General features: G+C 46.1%; 1 protein-coding gene across 5 annotated transcripts in view; it reads right to left on the bottom strand.

Annotated features, from left to right (window-relative positions):
- Positions 1-23,571, bottom strand: part of FRMPD1 (FERM and PDZ domain containing 1) — a 504,405-nt gene that overhangs the window by 7,487 nt on the left and 473,347 nt on the right. For all 5 annotated transcript variants that reach the window (XM_029603113.1, XM_029603121.1, XM_029603130.1 and 2 more), the window contains 2 exons: positions 22,319-22,463; positions 7,658-8,482 (listed from right to left, as the gene is read on the bottom strand). In XM_029603113.1, the coding sequence (XP_029458973.1) occupies positions 7,658-8,482; positions 22,319-22,463 (970 nt within the window). The remainder of the gene's footprint in view (positions 1-7,657; positions 8,483-22,318; positions 22,464-23,571) is intronic.

Below are 23,571 nucleotides of genomic sequence, written 5' to 3'. Positions count from 1 at the left end.
TCTCTCTGCTGTTTAGAATCTGTTCTTTTGGTGGGCAGGATTATTGTTTTCCAATATACATTGCTGAAGTCTCCTGTTCTGTTTCTGTGTGGCTGAATAATCTTACAAAACAAAATTCTCCAATAGATAGTAATCTTATTTCTGCTGGTTGTTACTCTTTCTGGGTTGTTGTGGTATAATTTTGCTAGCTATTATTTTTTAAATCCCTGTGTGTTTTTTAAAAGAGGGACAGAGAACTGCTCCCAGACTCTGTTGCTCAGAAAGTGGTAATCAAGCCAAGCACTACTAAGACCAGTTACGCATAATATTCTAGCACAATGTACCTGTTCCAGCACCACTTACCTGGTTCCTGCTTTTGGCTAAATTTTAAAAGTCTAATTTAATCTAACTTTATTCTCCATTTTCCCAATAGAATTTGCTTTCTCTCTGATGTTTAGTTTCTGCCAACCTCCGGTCTCTCTCTCTCTCCCCTAGAGTATTTCCTTCTTAAATATTTCTTCCAAGGACCTAAGGTAATTGGATAATATAGGCCTGAAGACCCAATCTCTTAATCAGCTTATTAGTCTCTATTAGTAAAATGTCCTTTATTCAGTGCAACAATTTTGGTGTTTATATCCTTGGGTCTATCTTTTGGAGAATTTGTCTAATTTGCCTTCATCTGTCTTTCACAAATATGGAGCTAATGCACCTGAAGGAGATATTATTTATTTATTTATTTAAAACTTTTTTTATACCGGCATCAGTGGGTACATCATACCGGTTCACATTCTAACTGGAAGAAAAGAAATACATGAAACAAGGGCTAAGGGGAAAAAGGGAGAACGAGAGGACAGGGAGGAGAAAGAATAGAGCAACTGAAAAACTGTCATTAACATCAATAAATAATAATTAGACAATGTTTAACTGCATAGAGTAACAGAGATTGGGCCGGATTTTAAATGCCCTGCGCGCGTAAATCCGGCTGGATTTACGCGCGCAAATCCCAGGGCTTCGTAAAAAGGGGTGGGGAGGGGGAGTGTCCGGGGCGGGACCGGGGTCAGGAGGTGGTTCGGGGCGGGACCGGGGGCATGGCGCCGGCCCGGGGGCATGGTCGAGGCCTCCAGACTAGCCCCCGGGTCGGGTGATGGCGCGCCAGCAGCCCGCTGGTGCGCAGATTTACGCCTGCTTTCAGCAGGCGTAAATCTGGCAACAACGGTAGGGGGGGTTTAGATAGGGCCGGGGGGGGGGGTTAGGTAGGGGAAGGGAGGGGAAGGTGGGGGGAGGGCGAAGGAAAGTTCCCTCCGAGGCCGCTCCGAAATCGGAGCGGCCTCTGAGGGAACAGGCAACGCGCGCCGGGCTCGGCGTGCGCAAGTTGCACAAATGTGCACCCCCTTGCGCGCGCCGGGCTCGGCGTGCGCAAGTTGCACAAATGTGCACCCCCTTGCGCGCGCCGACCCCGGATTTTATAAGATACGCGCGGCTACGCGCGTATCTTATAAAATCCAGTGTACTTTTGTTTGCGCCTGGTGCGAGAACAAAAGTACGCCCTCGCGCAAATTTATAAAATCTACCCCATTATGTACAAAGGTTCAATACAGATTAAATGGCTGGATTCAGATGGAGGCGAGCAATTGAGTTAGCCCAGATAGGCCTGTTTAAATAGCCAAATTTTTAATTTCTTTTTGAATTTGAAGGGGCATGGTTCAAGGCGGAGAATTGTGGGCAAAGAGTTCCAACGTGAAGGGCCGGCGATTGAGAGGGCACGATCCCTAGTGGAGGAGAGGTGTGCTATTTTGAGAGGGGGCACGTGAAGGGTTCCTTGTTGATTGATCTGGTGGGTCGATTAGGGTGTGAAGTGCTGAAGGGGAGATCAAGTCAATTTGAGTCATGTGAGTATATGGCTTTATGGATAATGGTGAGGGTTTTGCAGAGGATGTGAGATGGGATGGGTAGCCGGCGTAGATCTTTAAGGATTGGGGTGATGTGGTCGGCTTTACAGGTATTTGTGATGATTCTGGCAATAGCATTTTGGAGCATATGGAGTGGCTTAATGGTCGAGTAGGGGAGCCCTAATAGGAGAGAGTTGCAGTAATCCAGTTTGGAGGAGAGGGTGGCCTGGATAACAGTGCGGAAGTCATGGAAGTGTAGTAAGGGTTTTAGTTTTTTTAGAACATTTAGTTTAAAGAAACCTTCTTTGAGGATGGAGCTGACATATTTCTGCAGGTTTAATTGTTAGTCTAGGATGACTCCAAGATCTCTTACAGAGAGTTGCGCTGTGATGGATTTAAAACATGGGTCATTTGCTAGAGAGGGTTTGGGTGTAGAGTGATGAGAAATGAAAAGCAGTTCCGTTTTGTTAGTGTTAAGGGCAAGGTGGAGGTTGGTGAGGAGAGAGTTTATAGCTGAAAGGCAGTTTCCCAGTGTTTCAAGGCATCAGAGAGAGTGTGATGAATTCGTATGATGATTTGGACATCATCAGCATATACATAGAACTTTAGACCAAGGTCAGAGAGAAAGTGGCAGAGTGGTGTAAGGTAAATGTTGAAGAGGGTGGATGACAGGGAGGAGCCCTGTGGGACTCCTTGAGAGAGAGCGTGGGAGGTGGAAATGGCATTACCTATTTTGACAGAAACTTTTCTGTTCGACAGATAGGATCTGAACCATAGGAGGGCGAGGCCAGAGATGCCTATGTCCGTTAGCCGGGAGAGGAGGTAGTTGTGGCTTATGGTGTCGAATGCAGCGGATATATCAAGGAGGGCAAGGAGGTAGCATTGCCCTTGGTCCATTCCTCTGAGGAGATGGTCAGACAGGGTGAGTAAGAAGGTTTCCGTGTTAAGGTGTTTACGGAAGCCAAATTGTGAGGAGTGAAGGATCTTGTGGTTTTCAAGGTAGTCCATGAGCTGTGTGTTGACTACTCTTTCCATTATTTTGGCAATGAACGGGAGGTTAGAGATGGGACGGAAATTAGAAGGGTTTTTCGGGTCTAGCAAGGGCTTCTTGAGGAGGGGTTTAACCACTGCCTGCTTGAGGGTGTCAGGGACTATACCTTCTAGGATCCTCAGCAAACAGACATGCAAACGAGATGGTCAATTCAATTACAGAAAATAGTAAGAAATGATCTTGCTAAAAACGATACCCATAAAGTACATAAAGTACAGAAAGATTTCTAAAATCTAGGGAAAAAGATTAGACACATGGCAAAGACTGTTGTCTTTTCAGAATTATTCTGTTCATGGAAAGGGAAAGGAAAGGTCATGCCATATAGAGAACTTCAATGCCTGGCTCAAAATCTGGTGTAAAAAATTGGATTTGGATAAAAGAAATATTTCTTCACGGAGAGGGTGGTGGATGCCTGGATTGCCCTTCTGGAGGAGGTGGTGATGATGAAAACAGAGAAAGAATTCAAAGGGGCATGAGATAAACACTGTGGATCCCTAAAGGCTAGAGGATGGAAATAAAAGAAAAGAGTGCATGGGGGAAACTTGCTGTTGTGGTGATTACTACCCTTAAACAATAAGCCTACGTACTGTTAATGCAACTCCATCAGTGCTCTCTGCTTCAACGGCAGTGGGAAAAAGGGAATGAGATTCAGACAGCAACCAATAAAGGCCCCGACTTTTATGGTCTGGGGAAACAAATAAGCATGGGGGTAACCTGCACGGTGCGGCAGATAATACCATAAGCCTGCTGGGCAGGCTGGATGGACCATTTGGTCCTTTTCTGCTGTCCTTTCTATGTTTAATTCAATGTTTCCCAACCCTCTGCTGGAGGTTTACCTAGCCAGTCCGGTTTTCCACAATGAATATGCATGAGAGAGATTTCCATACCCTGGATCCACAATGTATTTAAATTTATCTCATGCATATTTATTATGGATATCCTGAAAACCTGACTGGCTAGGTGTGCCTCCAGGAGAGGGTTGGGAAACACTGATTTAACTTTGCAAGCTGCTTCTTCTATTTCTGTCAGGCCCGACGCCACCGGGTGTGCAAACTGTGCAATTGCACAGGGTGGCACACCCAGGTGGGCAGCGTCAAGAGTAGGGAGAGACCCTCATAGCCACTAGTGGACCCAATCCCACCGGCGGCAGAAACAGAAGACGACCCATATGGCCCCCAGTGGACCCCATCCCACCAGCAGCAGAAGAAGCAGGAGGCCCGCATGCCACATCCCAGCGCACAAGAAGAAGCCTGACCTGCAGCTTCTCAGGTGCCAGCCCCACAGAATTTAACACTCATGGTGCTAGCACTTCTTCTATGCTCACCTTGCGAAGCACGAGAGATGAATGGGAGCCTGACTGAGATGGGTGGGTTGGTCATTGTTGGTGTGTGCATGTGCAAGCATGCATGGGAGCCTTCCTGGGGTGAGAGGGGTGTGTGTGAGCATGTAAACCTGTCTGGGATGGGTGTGTGCACGTGAATGAAAGCCTGCCTGGGATGGATGGTGGATGTGAATGGGAGCTTGTCAGAGTTTTGGGTGAATGTAAATGGGAGACTGCCTGGGATGGGTGTGTGTATATGTGTGTGTATATGTGTGTGAGTGTATGTGTATGTGAATGGGAATCTGCCTGGAATTTGAGTGGGTGAGGGTGTGTGAATGGGAGCTTATCTGGGTTGCATGTGTGTGTGACAGAGAATGAGGCTACAGGTGGATCTCAACCTACCAGCAGGCAAAATGAAAAGGAGGGCCCAGGGCTGTTGGCAGCTCCCAATCAAAGAACCACTGGAGACACCTGAGTGTGTGTGAGAGAAAGAAGCACGTGTGAGCTTGTGTGTGTGTGTATATAAGAAAGAGAGGAGAAAGTTTGTGCATATCACTCCCACTAAGCCATGACAATCTCAGGTTGAGTAGAAATCAAAAGTTCCAGGGTATGGAGAGCAAGAATTTTTAAAATCCTTTTTAATTTTATTTTTCAAGTGTTATTTGATGTGTCTGCTGTTTTGAAATATTTTATTGGTATTTGGGACATTAAAAAATGTATATGAGTTTTTAATTATTTGATCTTTTAATTTGTCATTTGTTTTTGAAATATTATTATTAATATTCTTTTACTGTTATGATTATGTATTTATTTTTTCTTGATTTTATTATTTGATACTTGAGGAATGGTGATGGTTCTGTTTTTTTATTGTTGCACTGCAGAGAGAGTGTGGCTTCTTGTGGTTTCCAGTTCAGGTTTTGTCACTTTTATATTCTACTTGATGGTTGCTCTGTTCTGTATTTGGTGAGGGTCTGTTTATGCTGCAGGTGTGAATGAGGTGAGGTATTCTCCTAATAGGAAGTGTATTAGTGTTTTACGGTTTTTGGAGAGTGAAGCCCACACACAAATACACAAAAGGCCTAATATCATATGAGTTCCAAGTGTCTTTTCTCCTGGGATTTCTGGCTGGCATCACAGCAGTGAATGTAAATTTAATGTGTTATTTTTACATTGGAATACTGTACTTTGATATTTTTCATGTAAAATGTTGTTATAAATGCATAACTCTTAACTGAGTGTGTAGAGTTGGCCGGGGGTGGCTGGGAGATGGGAGTGCACTCAGCAAGGCTTTAAGGTATGCCTAGGGCACATGATACTTTTGCACTGGCCATGGATTCCGAGGCGGGGGGAAAAACCTGGGGGTTGAGGGAGGTGTCAGTTTTTAGAGTTTATATTGCTGGAGGGAGCTGGGCTTCTTTTTTTTTTTTTTGTGGGCCTGGGACAGAGACTGAATGAACCGAGAGGGAGGAGGGCAGCACAGTAAGGGGGTAATTTTCAAAGGAGTTACGCGCATAAATGTAACTACTATTGTAGCAATTTTCAAAAGCCATTTACTCAAGTAAAGTGCACTTATGCGAATAAATCCTATGGACGATTCAATGGCATATATTGTAGCAATTTTCAAAAGCCCACTTACTCGAGTAAAGTGCATTTACATGCGTAAAACCCAGATTTACGCATGTAAATGCTTTTTAAAATCCGCCCCTAATAGTTCGCACAGGGCAGTAAAAAAAGCTAGCACTGGCCTTGATTTCTGTACTGCATAACTTTTACTTTTGTCTCCAATAAAGTATATTATGTTTAGTAACTACATCAATTATATGGTATGGAATTTGTTTATTGAGAGACTGAGTGGTGATATCCTCTTGGGTCATGCAGCTTCTTTCACTGCTCCCACTGGAGAATCCTGATTTGGAGTTGCAGACAATTTTTCCCTACTCTGTGGCACCTGATGATGGCCTCTTGCCTTCTACACGGAGTGCCCTGAGAACGGGGCTTACACTTAGGACCAGATGTCTTAAGAGTTTTTCCAATTTTGTGTCTCTGGGTAAAATGCTTTGTACATCTGGCCCTTAAGCACGTAAAAATAAGAGTTAACCCACACAAGTCAGCCATATACAGGAAAGAGGTTTTTCAGCTGCCTGCATGTACTTTCATAACAAGCATAAACTTGGTCACATAAAAGAGAAGCACTCTGAGGGGTGAACATTAGAAGGCCAATATTCAGTAAACTGGTGAGCGAACAAGTTATTTGCTTAAAGTTAGCTGGATAACTTGTGCTGGATATTTAGTGGGATAGACCCAAAAAACAAAGCGGTAGCCGATCCAGTTGGCTGTACAGCAGTAAAAACAAAGAGAATAGGCAGTTGAAAACGCCCTTTATTGGATGATGCCCGACTCTGGCCGAGTTTCGCTCTTTCTCACAGAGCTGCCTCAGGGGCAATCAATTGGAGTAGGGCTGATATCTGCAAGTTAATTGCCACATAAATGTATGCAAGCTCATCAAATACATCAACACAGAACTTAATACCTGTAAAACCACAATTTGTGTCGAGTCTGCAGCGATCAAATCTGGGGTCTGCAACAAGTGCCGTCGAACAGCACCATTCACATAAATTTGTACCTGGATAACTTGCTTATTAACCGGATATATTAAAAATAATAATAAAATAAAATCCTAGCAGGCCAGCTGGTCCAATCCCCCACCCTCACCCCACTAAAGGCTTTAAAATGATGTGGGTCATTGTGCCCAATGCTTCCCTCCCTTCCAAGCACCCCAAAAAATCAACAAGCAGCCACAGCACTCCCCCCCCCCCCCCCCCCCCACTTGCCCTCAGATTTAAAAATCAATATTGGGGCTCTGTGCCCCTCCTTAATCACCTTGCCCTTTCCCATGCCAACTCTAACTTACCTGCTCCACCTGGCATCTCCAAAATCTCTGAGGCTGCCAAAATCACAGTACAAATGTACTGCTCCCGGTGGCGTCATGCATTGCTGTCAAAGTATTATTCTGGCTAGGCAATGCACATCTTTACTGAGGATTTTCAAAGAGAACAAATACATGTAAGCTCACTGACTGTGAAAATTCTTCACTATTGGGTTGGGTGTGCATGGAATTGTCTACCCATAAAGTTATACCTGCTCCAAGCAGGGGATAACTTGTGCCTGATAAGATAAACACATGCTTTTGAAATTACAAACGTATGCGCTTATGTCGTATCCCCGCCCTAATTCTGCCCTGTGAAATGCCTACTCCCAGTGCACATAATATACTCTGCCACCTCCTGTCACAGAATACATTACCAGCCTGCATCTGCCATCAGCATTCCCACGCTAATACAATCCCAGGTGCTTCTCTTCAATGACCCTCATTCTTCAGGTTCTATTCCCTTTTTGCTGCGCCAACTATATTCTCACCTGATGACGTTTCAGTTGGGGTGAGCCTGTCTGCTGCATCGAAGAACTCTTCCTCTGAGCTACTGTCCCCAAAGCCAGGAGGAGGCTCCAAGATGAGCATTTCCACCTCGCTGGTCTCACTCACATCCCACATTTTCCCCTCTTCTGATTCTGCTAGAAGGCTTTGGAAAGAATTAGTGTCTGGGCTATAGTTTTGATCCAGGCTGTTTGCTGGGGAAACATTTGAGCACAGGTTGTAATATTCCATCACATTGCTGTCATACAGTCGACAGCCCAGAGAGAAAGTACTCAGTTCATTATCCTCCCTCGATTCCATGTCCTCTGGACACCTGGAAAACTCTCTCTGGTCAGCCCCGCTTTGCAGGAAACACAGAAAGGGATCGGAGCCTGCCTTGTCATTCTCTTTCTGCTCTTCTTCACCGTCAGTATAGAAGACACTCTTGTCTTCGCTGTGCATGTCATCCAAACTGGGTGCATAAAAATGAAAAAATTCAGGTTTGCTAGATGAGCAGGCTTCCAGGTCATCCTCTTCCAGCGCATCCATGGAATCACTGGACCAGCTGATCACACAGCCCCTACCCTCTGTATTAGCGGAATCTGAGGCCTCAGAGGCACTGTCTGTCCCATTGGTGGTGCTATAATAGAAGCCTATCTTTCTACTACTACCGTCTGTTTGTTTCCCATCAATCTCATCCAGTTCTTCTTCCTCTTCATGCAAAGGTTTTATGCTGTTGTATTTCAGCAGATGGGTATCTGAAGAAACGTCCAGTGAAGAGTCTATTTCAGAGGACTCTTCTGAGTCACTACATCCTCGAGATTCATAGCCTTGAATGTAAAATAAACAGTGTCAGCATTCAGTACAAGCATATTCACAACATATGGGGATAATTTTCAAAATGTTTTACATGTATAAATGGGCATTTTGAAAATTAACCTGGGGATTGTACTGGGCTCCCATGGCTCAACTCAACTCTTAACCCCCATTTTTTGAAGAGTCAGGCTGAGCTACGGGAGGCTTGTTGCTAAGGTTTGAGTGGAGCAGTGGCGTAGCCAGAATTGATTTTTTGGGTGGGCACAAGGTTAACATGGGTGGGCTGTAGGCATGCAGGTCTACTAGTTGTTTTTTTTACTGATAAATAATGCCAAATTATGCAGCATAGCATTCACATCTACGCCTAAGTATGAGGTTTACTTAATGATACAAACGTAATTCACGGTGATTTGTGGTACTTTAGCCTTCTTATTACGATTTTATACACGGCTCCTACCTGTCCATAAATTTTGAGAGAGCGGTTGTGTTGCTTATATTTAAATTGCTAACATTTCAAAATATAGATATATATTTTTACCTTTGTTGTCTGATCTTTGTATTTTTCTAATCAGTTGGTCCTGGTCTCTTTTTCCCATTTTTTCCCTTATAGCTCATTTCCTAATTCCTTTTCAGTGTCTTTCTTCTATTACTGTCTTCTTCCCTTCCACACACACACTTTCTCTCACAGACTCCCTCTCACACACTCAAGCTCTCACTCTCATATGCTCTCCCCCCCTCCCCAGGCTCACATTCTCTGCAGACACACATACAAGTTCTCACCCCTCCCCAGGCTTATATTCTTATGCACACACAGACGCACATCAGGCACCCATTCTCACCCACACACATAAACCCAGACTCCCATTCTCACCCACAAACCCATGCTCCCAGTCTCACCCACACATATACACATTTAAGGTCCTATACTCACCCACACATACACACATTCAAGCACCCATTCTTATCCACATATTCAAGCTTCCATTGTCACCCACCCACACAAACCCAGGCTCTCATTCTCACCCATATATACACACATTCAAGCTCCCAGTCTCACCCACCCACAAACCCAGGCTCCCATTCTCACGCACACATACACACATTCAAGCTCCCATTCACCCACATATTCAAGCTTCCATTCTCACCCACACATACACACATTCAAGCTCCCATTCTCACCCACACACAAACCCAGGCTCCCATTCTCAACCATACATACACACATTCGAGCTCCCATTCACCCACATATTCAAACTTCCATTCTCACCCACATATGCACCCAGGCTCCAGTTTTCACCCACACACACTCCCATTCTCATCCACACATACACATTCAAGCACGTGCACAGCTTCCGCTTTCTCCCCCAAAACAGGAAGATCAGCTGCCTCTCCTGCTGCCACCGGCCTCCTGCTATCTTCGGGCGTCGGGCCGTACCGCCGAACTTCCTGTCGGGGGGGGTGGAGCGGAAGCGCAGCGCACAACGTACGCTTCCTCCCTCCCCCCCCCCCCAAGCAGGAAGATCGGCGGGCCATACGCCCGACGCCCGAAGATAGCAGGAGGCCGGTGGCTGCAGGAGAGGCAGCTGATCTTCCTGCTTTGGGGGAGGAAGCGGAAGCTGCGCGCGGCGCTTCCGCTCCCCCGAACAGGAAGACCGGTTGGCCATACGACCGCAGCAGCGCTTCCCCGTGTGTGCCGTGATGGCGCGCGAGGTGTGGGTTCTCTTGTTCGCTGTCGCGGGGATGGGATCCCGCGACAGCCTTGCAGTTCCGGTGCCAGTTGGGTGGGCCTGGGTCTAAGTTGGGTGGGCACCTGCCCACCCAGGCCCACCCGTGGCTACGCCACTGGAGTGGAGCTCCCCTGATGAAGGGATCGGTAGAATCTGAAACATTGACAATGTTGGGTTATATTTGAGTATCTCAGTTTGAGCAGGATATTAAGCTAAGTAAAAATTTCAAGAATTAATAATAAGAAAAGTTTTTCTGTAAGTAAAAAAATGGTGGGGAAAGGTATATGACATAAGCTTGAGTGCTAAATTTATAATACTGATTGAAGCCCATTGTGGGCAAGAGCCTGTAGATTAAAAATCAGCACCAATTAATCTGATAACATTCCCTTTAAAATAAATTTAAAAAGTAAAAATATTTTTTAAAAATATTTCGCTGTGAATAAAATTTTTTGTGGTAAAAATTTTCTCTTGAATTCAAATATATTTTTTGAGGTAGTAAAGTTTCACATATAGGGGGTCATTTTTCAAAATGCGGTAAGGCGTTTTCGCATGCGTTAAGGGCTTATCGCATGTGAAAAGCCCCGTTTTCGCATGCGATAGGCCTTTAATGCATGCGAAAACGTGTTTACCGCATGCGATCGCACCATATCGATTGGTGCGATGCAAATTCTAAAAATAGGAGGAGTTAGGGCTAGCCTGTCTGTGAAGAGCTATTGCACAGCCATAATGCAGATTTTAACTACACCTCTTTGAAATGTGTTGTGATAGTGGCTGTGACCATGCACTGAGGTTTCATTGCCATTTGTGATGTGTCCTGTAAAGCTTATTTCAGATGATTTGAAGGCTGGGGAGGGAGGGAGGGAGGGAGGGAGAGAGAGAGAGAGAGAGAGAGAGAGAGAGAGAGAGAGAGAGAGAGAGAGAGAGAGACTGGCCGTAATAGCATGGCCCATAGGCAGGTATTTGTATCCCTAGGGTAGGCCCACCTAGTAACTCGAGGTGGGGATTAGGTAAGTGTGTAGGGGGTTAGGGGCCACTTTGACATGCTACGTGACACCTACGAACAGAACAGTGGTCTCTTGTGAAGATTTGCTGGCCTTCGGAGTGAGGAAACTCACTCCAAGATGAGATTTGGGCAAGGTTCTCTCAACCTAGCTTGATGTTACCCAGGTAGAGAGTCCATCAAGCAAATCTTCACAAGAGACCACTGTTCTGTTTGTAGGTGTCACGTAGCATGTCAAAGTGGCCCCTAACCCCCTACACACTTACCTAATCCCCACCTCGAGTTACTAGGTGGGCCTACCCTAGGGATACAAATACCTGCCTATGGGCCATGCTATTATGGCCAGGCTCGCTCTCTCGCTCTCTCTCTCTCATATATGTGTCTGGGATCATTGAAAAACTGGTACCCCCAGTGGTTGAATACAGGAAATACATCAGGTTTGGCACTTATCACAGAATCTGAAATGGTATCACAATGTGCACTAACTTAGCTCTTCACACAGGTAATTATCACAAATTGCAATAAATACTATATTAGCATAAAACACACCCCTTTTGCTATCACATGCGGTACTTACCGCATTTTTGATAAATCCAGGCCATAGTTTGCTACATTACTTAAATTCATTATTAATGAGGTGCTGCAATGTGAAATCATGCAAAGCAGCTCATTAATAATGAATTTTGTGAACATATCTTTGTACAATGAGGTTTAATTATCTTTTTTCAACCGTCCCAGGAACTAAATTTGGTGCAACAATTTTGCTACCCAGTTCATTTGCATGGGCAGCAAAATTTCAAATGAACAAAGCCACTAACTAGAAGGAAACCCCAAAGCTTAGTACATTAGCCTCTGAGAAAGAAATAGGTATGGTAGATATATGGAGATTTTTGAAAGATTACACCTTTTACTCACTGGTACATAATTTTTATATAGAATAGACTGCTTTGCTAATCCCACCCCCAGCATTATACATTTCCTGCAAGTTTGGGGGCAGAGCCATATACATCAGCATTTCTGGGCTCCAGTATTGCTCCATCCCTGCAGCTCCCTCAGGTCAGCCCTGCCTGGAACATTTTTTGTGAGAGGGCAGAGTACTGGCAACAATTAACATTTACTGGCACTACGCTTAGACTGCATAGTTTCCAAACCTGTTCTAGCAACTTCCCAGCCGGTCTGGTTGGATTTTCAAGATATCCATAATGAATATGCATGATATATATATTTACATACAAGAGCGGTGGTGCTTGCAAATATATCTCATGTACAGTATACAGTTGTGGTCATAAGTTTACATACCCCAGCAGAATTTGTAAGAGGTGTAGCATTTTAAGAAACATGAATGATCAGACAAAACATGTCTGTTATTTTTAACGTGTTTCAAATTAAACTATTATGCATCACAGAACAGCAGAATCATTAAACAAACCATAGCAATAAGGGAAATAATAAAATGGTTCTGTTCAAAAGTTTTTATACCCATAGGGGTAGATTTTTAAAGTTATGTGCGGGCGTAGTTTTGTTCGCAGGCGTAACTTGTGCATGCCGGTGGGCTGCTGGCGTGCCATTCCCTGGCCCGGGGGCTGGTTCGGAGGCCTCGGCCACGCCCCTGGGCCGGCACAATGCCAACAGCCCCGCCCCCGGAACGCCCCCGAATGCCGCACCGCCCCCAACATGCCCCCCAAGCAAAGCCCTGGGACTTATGCGCGTCCAGGGGCTTTGCGCGTGCCGGCGGCCTATGCAATATAGGCCGCCGGCAAGTCCCCTGCACGCGTAAATCCGCCTGGATTTATGCGCGCAGTCCTTTTAAAATCTGCCCCTTAGTTCTTAATAATGTGCATTGCCAGCCACCTAATGCATCAATGACGGCTTGCAGTCTTTTGTGACAGTTGTGAATGAGGCCCTTTATTTTCTCATGTGGTAAAGCTGCCCACTCCTCTTGGCAAAAATCCTTCAAATCCTGTAAATTCTTTAAGGGAGATTTTAAAAGCCTTGTGCGCACAGGCAAAAACAGTGTTCTAGAGGCAGTACTGATACTACTGCTGAGAGTCAGAGAGAGAGAGAAAGAGAGAGAGAATCTTTATAGGGTTCAGTCTGATACTCTATATATAGACCATTGTAAGGGGACACTTTGATTCGGGGTGAGTTTTCAGTAGGTGGGTTGGAGTTAGGGGAGGTGTTGTTACAGACACATTCAGAGGTATCCATTGTAAAACTGACCTCATTGAAGAAATTTTGACCTTATAAGGGATGAAAAGGAGTTGATTTGTACAATGCAGCTAGACACTGCATTGGTTGTTCAGCATGAACTGCATGTTTGAGTTCTTCCCAAAGTGGCTTAATGACGTTGATGTCAAGAAATTGGGATGGTGTTTCACAAGTATTAAAGTTGCCTGAAGCTATGAAACCAGTAATAACTAAAGCTTATTACCTTCCATATAGTGAAGTAATCCCAGAAAACCCAGAGGAACCAGTAGTACCATTGGATATAACAGCATTGCTTGAGACTTTGCAAGATTTAGTTATTGCAAGAAGGAGACCATTGCTAGTATCATTCGCATTTCTTATGGATAAGAATAATGTTTTTAGACATTTCTTCAGAAACAGCCAAGCGTTGTTTTATGGATATAAAGTTTGGTGCTATCTGGATTTAGAAAATCTACCCAAGGTAGGAGAAAGTTGTTTCTTTCAATCGGGCCGATGCAGTAAAGTATGCTCAGGCTGAGCGCACTGTTAGCCCGTTTGGCCACACGTTTTCGACACGCTATTTTTACCCCTTATACAGTAAGGGGTAATAGCGCGTGGAAAACATGCGGCCAATCCCCCCCGAAACTAATAGCGCCCGCAACATGCAAATGCATATTGATGGGCCTATTAGTCATTCCCGCGTGATACAAAAAGTAAAATGTGCAGCGAAGCCTCACATTTTATTTTCAGAAATTAACACCTGCCAAAGGAAAGTGTACAGAAAAGCATAAAAAACTACTTTTCTGTACACCCTCCGACTTAATATCATAACGATATTAAGTTGGAGGCCCCAAAAATAAAAATAAAAAAAAAATTTTAAATTAAAAAATTAAAATAAAAAAATCTGCCCCTGGGTTGGAAGACGAACGGTCAATTTGGCTGGCATCCGTTTCCGAACCCGTGGCTGTCAGCGGGTTCGAGAACCGACGCCGGTAAAAATTAACATCGGTTGTCAAACCTGCTGACAGCCGCCGCTTCTGTCAAAAAGGAGGTGCTAGGGACGTGCTAGTGTCCCTAGCGCCTCCTTTTACCGCAGGCCCTCATTTGCATATGGGCCGATACTGAATCGCGCGCCCAGGACACTGGCCTGTGCGCGCGTTGGGAGAGCGGGCACTCGCCGGCTCTCCTGCGACTTGTACTGTATCGGCTCGAATGAGAGCAGAAGCTCTGCAAAAGGGAGCGCAATTTCAACTATGCTTTCCATGCAAATACTGTTTAAGATTTCGAGAACAAAATTATGTATATTTTGAGCCATCTCAACTGAAAGCATTCCTGTTATGGCTGCTGGCCGTGGCAGCCCGTGACCAGGGCTGGCCACCTACTGACTTGGAAGGGCGGCTTCTGAAGTGCCGGCAGGAGCTGGCAGCTGTCCCAACGCTCTCTTTGCGGCTGTCCCAGCCGCCGCTGATTTGGCCACGTCCCGGCCTGCCTTCTTCCTGGTTGCTGACTCCTCCCCTGCAGGGCCTCCCTAGAGCCGCACATGCGGCTGAGCTTAGATTATTTAAAGGGGCCACAACAGGAAATAATCATGGCTCTTTCCTGGGGACTCCTCCTACCTGTTGCTATTTAAGGCAAGGTCTGCTCCTCAGATTTTGCCTTGGTTTCTTGGCTCCTGGTTCCGTGTTGTTCCTGAGTTCCTGATGCTGAGTTCCTATTCCTGTTTCCTGTGCTCTGCTGCCTACCCTCCTCGGACCTGCTCCTGTTCTCCTGTCCGGTTCCTGCTTCCGCTCCCTTTCTCCTTGGATGGATCTTCTGGCTTCGACCCCTGAACCGGCTTCCGACTTTTCTTCTGGCTCCGACCCCTGGACTGGCTTCCGACCATTCTTCTGGCTCCGAGCCCTGGACCGGCTTCTGACCATTCTTCTGGCTTCGAGCCCTGGACCGGCTTCTGACCTCCCTCAGATTTTTGACCTTGGACTGTACATTGACTTTTCTTCTGCTTTCATGGAGGTCCACCTAGTCCAGCCGGCCCCCACATACTCAAGGGCTCAACCCGGGGGGAATGGGGCTGGTACTGGTGAAGCTCCAGCCACTCCTCACTTCAGTACAGCCTCGCCTTCCGACGGTAGGGACCTGTGAGGGTCCTCTCTCTCAGGTAGCGCCAACTCTACCTCGGACTAAGGATCCACCTCTCAGAATCATAACAGTAAACCAAGGCCATGGATCCGGCAGAGGCTTCAGCCCTGCAGCCATTCCAGGCCTGGCCCAGAAGATTCTGGAGCAACAACGGGTATTAGAATCCTTGGCGTCCTCCCTGGATTGGTTCAATGCCCACCTAGATTCAGTGGTCGCAAATCATGCAATTCCTACACCAGCACCACTGCCGCCTGTGATGCAGGGACATCCTTGCCCGGTAATTCCACTACCAACTCCTCCACGTTACTCCGGTGAACCCCGCCTGTGCCAGGGGTTCCTCGATCAGTGCAGTATGCACTTCCGTCTTCAGGCGTCCCTCTTTTCAGATGACCTAACAAAGACTACATACATCCTATCCCTGTTAGAGGGCAAGGCCCTGGCCTGGGCTTCCCCATTATGGCGACGTTCAGACCCAGTCCTGCAAAATCTCCCTAGCTTCTTGGAGCTGTTCTGAACAGCATTCGAGGATCCGGGAAAACAAGTAGCTGTCGGTTCCGGCCTTCTACATCTCTGTCAAGGAGGACGTCCGCTTGTGGACTACATGATAGAATTCAGAACCCTAGCGTCGGATCTCCATTGGGAGGAGGGCTGTCTCCGCACCATATTTCTCGAGGGATTGTCAGCCAGGATCAAGGATGAGCTGGCAGCTCAGGAGCTGCCACGCTCACTGGATTCCCTCATTGAGCTGGCAACTAGGATTGACCACTGTCTGCAGGAAAGGACTCGTGAATGCCTGGGCTCAAGAAGAAGCATGGTGGGCCCTACTTCTCCAAGTCCATCTTCTCCCATCTCTCGAACTTTGTCCACCATCAAGGGGACTGTCAAAGAACCGATGCAGTTAGGACGAGGCCCTCTCTCTCCGGAGGAGCAACAAAGGCGCCGAAAGGCAGGTTTCTGCCTTTAATGTGGGGGATCGGGCCATCTTATTGCTCGCTGCCCAATTTGACTGGGAAACTCCAAAGCCTAGGTTCCACTGGGGGAGTAACCCTAGGCATTACTTCAGTGGCTCCCCCGCTTACCTTGCCTGTCATCCTTTTCCTCGGAGACCACGAATTCTCCACGCTGGCCCTGGGAGATTCTGGGGCCTGAGGAAACTTCAACCTGCGAGACATTGTGGAACAGCTGTGCATCCCCACTCGCCTGTGCCCAAGGCCTTTGATTCTCTCCTCCATCCACGGAGATCCTCTGCCAGGGAGAATAACGCACCGCACGGTCCCCCTGGAATGCCACATCGCACCGAGCCATACGGAACACATCTCTCTATATGTTATCCAGAAAGCCATCCATTCAGTTGTACTTGGTATCCCTTGGTTGCAACGCCACAACCCGCAATTCAACTGGACGTCTTTACAACTAACACACTGGGGTCCATCATGCCAGGAAACCTGCCATAAGGGAGCCACTCCCCTCCTCTAGCTACCTCTGTACCTCACTCTTAGAGGGTTTGCCCTCTCAGTACAATCAGTTCGCTGATGTGTTCTCCAAGAAGGCTGCAGACACCTTGCCCCCGCATCGAGAATTTGATTACGCTATAAATCTAGTTCCTGGAGCCACTCCACTTCGTGGACGAGTCTATCTGCTGTCCACCCTGGAAACCCGCACCATGTCCGAATATATCCAGGATCACCTCCAGAAGAGATTTATCCGACGGTCTACGTCCCCAGCCGGGGCCGGCTTCTTCTTCGTCGGCAAAAAGGATGGGATTCTGTGCCCTTGTATCGATTTCCGTGGGCTAATGCTATTACCATCAAGGACCGGTACCCTTTGCCATTGATAGCCGAACTCTTTGCCCGCCTGCAGGGGGCCAGGATCTTTTCGAAATTGGATCTTCGGGGGGCTTACAATCTAATCAGGATACGAGAGAGTGATGAGTGGAAGACGGTGTTTAATACCCGGAACGGCCATTATGAGTACCTCGTCATGCTGTTCAGACTTACCAATGCTCCTGCCGTCTTCCAGCACCTTATTAACGAAATATTTCGAGACCTAGTTTATGTATGCGTGGTGGTCTACCTAGACGACATTTTGATCTATTCCCATGACTTACAGACGCATCGACAACATGTCGTCCAAGTTCTTCAATGCCTGAGAGAGAATCGACTCTATGCCAAAGTAGAAAAGTGTATTTTTGAAAAAGAGTCCTTACCCTTTCTGGGGTACATTGTCTCGAATCGGGGCTTTCAGATGGATCCCTCCAAGTTGAAATGTATCCAAGAATGGCCCCAACCTAGTGGATTACGAGCGCTTTAGCGCTTCCTCGGTTTTGCTAACTACTATCGTAGTTTCATCAAGAACTTTTCAAAATTGACGGCGCCTCTCATGGCCCTAACCCGTAAAGGGGCAAATATCAAGGCCTGGCCTTTCAAGGCTGAAGAAACCTTCCAGGCTCTCAAGAAGTCCTTTCTACAGAAGCCTTGCCTTCGGCACCCAGACCCCAGACGTCCGTTTATGGTGGAGGTGGATGCCTCCGTTGAGGGAATAGGAGCTCTGCTTAACCAGAACGATAATTCGGGAACCTCTCACCCGTGCTCCTACTTCTCGAAGAAATTCTCTCAGGCAGAACATAAACTATTCCATCGGCGACAAGGAGCTCCTAGCCATTAAGCTTGCGTTCAAGGAGTGGCGACAATGGTTAGAGGGAGCTCAACACCGTATATCTGTCTACACAGATCATAAGAACTTGGTGTATCTCCAGTGGGCCCAACGCCTAAACTCGAGCCAAGCTCACTGGGCACTCTTTTTCACATGTTTTAACTTTTAATTTCGCTATTGCCCAGCTAGTAAAAACATTAAGGCAGATGCCTTATCCCGCTTCTTCTCTGCTGAAGACATGGAAGAGCCTATCCAACACATCATAGAACCAGCTCGCATCATCCTCCTAGTAAAACTGTGGTGCCAAAAAGGCTTCGTAGCAAGGTCCTAGCCTGGGATCACGACTCCCAGTTGGCCGGCATCCAGGATGAGTCCATCCCAAACCCTTCTCCAGCAGTATTATTGGTGGTCCAAGATGCACAAAGATATACGTGCGTATGTCGATTCATACCCAATCTGTGCTCAGCACAAGATTCCAGCAGGGAAAACTTGGGGGCTATTACAACCTCTTCCTATCCCCCACGAAGCCATGGACACATATCTCCACAGAATCTATTGTGGATCTTCCGCCCTCTGAGGGCAACACAGTGATATGGGTAGTAGTGGACCGATTTTCAAAAATGGCCCACTTCACCCCGCTATCCTCCCTCCCGTCTGGCCCAACTATTCATGCTACACATCTTCCGCCTCCATGGACTACTGCAGCACATCGCATCCAATCGTGGACCTCAGTTCATGGCCCGATATTGGCTCAACCTCTGTAAGAAGTTTCGCATTTCCCTGGATTTACCACTGCGTTCACCTCAAGCCAACGGTCAAGCGGAATGTACGAATCGTACCTTAAAACAATTTCTACGTTTTTATGTCAACACCCGTCAGGACGATTGGGCAGCACTTTTCCCCTGGGCTGAGTTCTCCCACAACTCACATGCCTGTACCTCGACCGGGACCTCACCTTTCAAATTGTTTTTGGGTGACAACCCAGGCCGCCCTTGCCTTTGCCACTGCCTGTTCCCTCGCCAGCAGCCCAGCTAACAGCAACACAACTGAAGAGGCTCTGGGTCCATACCCATCAGATGCTCCTCAAGGCGGCTCACACTGCGAAGAGATTTTCTGACAAGCATCGAAGACCGGCTCCCTGGTTCCGTCCAGGAGAGAAGGTGTGGCTTAGCACCAGGCACATCCATCTGAGAGTCCCGTCGATGAGATTGGCACCTCGTTACACTGGTCCCTTCCCAGTGATATGGCAACTTGGTCCCATGACCTATCAACTTCGTCTGCCTGCAACACTAAGAATCCATAATTCCTTCCATGTGTCCCTTTTGAAACCCCTGGTCCTCACCTGGCATACTTGGAAGGCCCCTGACGTTCCGCAGCCCAGGGTGGAGGTGGAAACCATATACCAGGTCCGTGAGATCTTCGATGTCCGGAAACATGGGAATACCTCCTAGCATGGGAGGGATTCGGGCCTGAAGAGAACTCTTGGGAACCTGCTACTAAAATCCTAGATAAAGATCTTATAAGAGCTTCCATACCGATCACCCGGGAAAGCCCAAGCCTTCTAGGGGGGGCCTAAACGAGAGGGTACTGTTATGGCCGCCAGCCGCGGGAGCCCACGACCGGGGCCGGCCACCTACCGACATGGACGGGTGGCTTCTGAAGTGCTGGCAGGAGCTGGCAACTGTCCCTGACGCTCTCTTCACGGTTGTCCCAGCTGTCGCTGATTTGGCTGTGTCCCGGCCTGCCTTCTTCCTGGTTGCTGACTCCTCCCCTGCAGGGCCTCCCTAGAGCCGTGCGCATGGCTGAGCTTAGATATTTAAATGGGCCCCAACAGGAAATAGTCATGGCTCCTTCCTGGGGACTCCTCCTACCTGTTTGCTATTTAAGGCAAGGTCTGCTCCTCAGACCTTGCCTTGGTTTCTTGGCTCCTGGTCCCATGTTGTTCCTGAGTTCCTGTTCCTGTTTCCTATGCTCCGCTGCCTATCCTCCTCGGATCTGCTCCTGTCCTCCTGTCCGGTTCCTGCTTCTGCTCCCTTCCTCCTTGGATGGATCATCTGGCTTTGACCCCCTGGACCGGCTTCTGACTATCCTTCTGGTTCCGAAGTCTGGACCAGCTTCCGACCTCCCTCAGGTTTCAACCTCGGACTGTACATTGACTTTTCTCCTGCCTTCACGGAGGTCCACCTAGTCCAGCCGGCTCCACGTACTCAAGGGCTCAACCTGGGGGAAACGGGGCTGGTACTGATGAAGCTCCAGCTGGTCCTCGCTTCAGTACAGCCTCACCTTCCGACGGTATGGACCTGTGAGGGTCCTCTCTCTCAGGTAGCGCCAACTCTACCTCGGACTAAGGATCCACCTCTCAGAATCATAACAATTCCTAGACTCCCACACCTAAAGTCTTCCTTTGTTTGTTTGGTATTTGTAAGAAAGGTTGATGTACTTACTCAGACTACCATATTTCTCATTGTGGTTGTATAATACACTTAGATTTAAGTAACGCTCCATTTCAATGGGCCCTCCTCTTTATTTCTTTTATTGTAATACTATTGCAGTTTAATTTTGAATTTCTTACAATGAAATTACAACACTTTATGTATTTTATTTCACCTGCATTGTATATTTCTTAACAAGTGGATGCTTGTGTATATAAGTAAAACTTGATAAATTAAAAAAAAAAAAAAAAAGAAACTGTGATTGCTTCTCCAGAATCTTCACTGTCTTCTGCTGCTGCAACTGAAGGGTTGCCTTGGCCTTATATTTTTTATCTTTGTCATGTTGGAAAATCCAAATTCGCTCCATGCACAGCTTCACTCCACTGGGCAGACCAATATTTTCTATTAAGATGCTGCATTCATCCTGCCATCAATTGTGATTCAATTCCCGGTGCCACTGTAACTCACGTTCCCTCCCCCCCCCCTCCAAAAAAATGGCAGAGATCCACCTCTTCACGGTAGAGATGGTGTGTTTCTCTTCATAGTACTTATGGTTGTGACCATAAAGTTCAGTTTTGTTCTCATCATTCCAAATTATTTTGTTCCAGAAGTTTTGAGGCTTCTCTAGGTGTTGTTTGGCCTATTGTAAGCAGGTGCGTTGGTACAGCAATGGCTTTTTTCTGGCAACTCTACCATGCAGCCCATTTTTGTTCAAGTATCTCCTTATTGTGCATGCTGAAACACCTACACCACTTTGTTTCAGAGAAGCCCGTATTTTAGTAGAAGTTGCTTGTGGGTTTTTCTTTGCATTCTGATAAATTTTCCTGGCAATTGTGTCTGAAATCTTTCTTGGTTTGGCTTGGATTAACAGAACCCATAATTGTCCACTTCCTGATCAGAGTTTGAACAGTACTTTGGATATCTTTTTATATCTGTTTCCTGATTTATAAAGTTGAACTACTTTTGTTCGCAGATCCTTTGACAGTTCTTTTGCTTTCCCCATGCTTCAGTAACCATCAAAGTCAGTGCAGCCCTGAATGAAATGCACAAGGGTTTCTCAAGGGCTAAGAAACTCATTGAATATTTTTATACTAACTACAAACAAACAAGGCACAGGTGTGGATAGCTATCCTTTATTTCCATCTCAACCTAAGTGGTGTCAACTTGAATGTATATTATCAGCACAAGCATTCAAGGGTATGTAAACTTTTGAACAGGACCATTTCATTATTTCCCTTATTGCTATTCTATAATGTATAATTGTTTTAATTTGACACACATTAAAAATAACAGACATATGTTTTGTCTGATCACTCATGTTTTCTTAAAATGCTACATATCTTACAAATTCTGCCAGGGTATGTAAACTTATGAGCACAACTGTATGTGGATATCCTAAAAATCCGAGTGGTTGGGGGGGTCTCAAGGACAAGTTTGGGAACCGCTGACTTACATTGCTATGCTATTGTGCAATTCATTTGGTGCTAGTAAGAGCTGCCTCAGGTCTGCCCAGTGGAGTGAAGCATGTGATCAAGTCTCAGGCATGTTTTCTCATAGCCCAAGGCACAGTCACTTCAAGGAGCCAGCTTAGATAGCCCCTTTCTTATTTTCAATTGATAATGGCTGACGGATTACTTCTAGATGATGATCTGACTTTTAAAAAGGGCAAAATCAAGCAATAAAGTAAAAATTAAGAAAATAAGACAAAAGTAGTACCTTCTTCAGCTGAAAAACGGTGTACTTGCTTAGGCCCACCCCATGAGAACACAGAAGTGCTTGAGTCCACAAACAGCTTGTAATAGCCAGTAATAAGACAGGCAAGGTCTTTGGCATTGTTCGACTCCAGCAGAAGAGAAAGTGGCTTTGAGGGAAAAAAAGTAAAAAATGATTTGTTATTTCAAATGCTCACTATCAGTCTTTGATAAAGTCCTTCATTTGGATATGTGACAGCTACAGAAAGCTCAACATAGATATAATGAGTTCTGATGCAAGGCAATATTTGGTACAATATACTGGCATCATTGACGCTGCGCAGAAACCGGGCTTCTTCAACCTCAGAAGCTGAGTTTGCTGACTCCCTGGGTTATAAAAGCAGGAGCTGGTGTTCTTCTGCTAGAATGTGTATAAGGGGAGCGGGTCTGGCATACTAACCCTCTAGGCTCTTGCACTCCTTGTTGTCACCACAGCCTCCCAGGTTGCTTCCCATTCCTCACAGACAACACTCTGCTTACAAACCATTCAGGTGGATCATAGACACTGTGCATTCCATTGCACGCAGCAGCAGTTTTCTCTTTCTTGGGCACAAAGCTGCAGCTCCAAGGAGAGTCAGAACAGCCTCTAGCAAGATTACCGTGCTTCTTGCAAACTCCCCAACAAATGAATGAGACGGTCTAGGCTGGCTTTTGTGGCCTCTTCCATTATGCAAGCCTAGGCTGGCTGCTTGTGCTGTGTGATTGATTTTGCCAGCACTGACTATAGATGGAAGATTTTTCCTTGCTACCTTGGAGAAGTAACCAATTTTTAGGTTTCAGAGAACATCTGCAGACAAATCTTATTGTATATTGTTTGAATGTAATGATTATGTTGTAAATGGCTTTGAGAGATGTAATCAGAAAGGTGATTAAGACATACTTTTTAAACAAACAAATAAATAAATAAATCTTAAGGTCTTAGCCTTGCTATGGGGAGAGAGGACTCACTGGTTTTCATATTGCTTTTGGACTATACTAACTCCTTGAAGTAAAGGATAACAAAATTAAATTTATGAAATTAGTAAGGCATTGGAATGACTATATTAAATGACTGGAGGCCTAAAACTTTAAATTGTATTTTTCATTTATAAAGTCTGCCAGAGAGTAGTACTTGGCCTAAATTTCTGTCTGCTTAATCTCTGCCACTGCTCAGCCAACAGATTACAATTTACGAGCGACTTTTATGATATTGTCATTTGCTTTCAAAAAATTGTTCTA

Source organism: Rhinatrema bivittatum, chromosome 1, assembly GCF_901001135.1.
Source record: "Rhinatrema bivittatum chromosome 1, aRhiBiv1.1, whole genome shotgun sequence".
Taxonomy (NCBI): Eukaryota; Metazoa; Chordata; class Amphibia; order Gymnophiona; family Rhinatrematidae; genus Rhinatrema; species Rhinatrema bivittatum.
The sequence above is the reverse complement of the archived record's forward strand: the minus strand, read 5'-3'. Positions and strand labels throughout refer to the sequence as shown.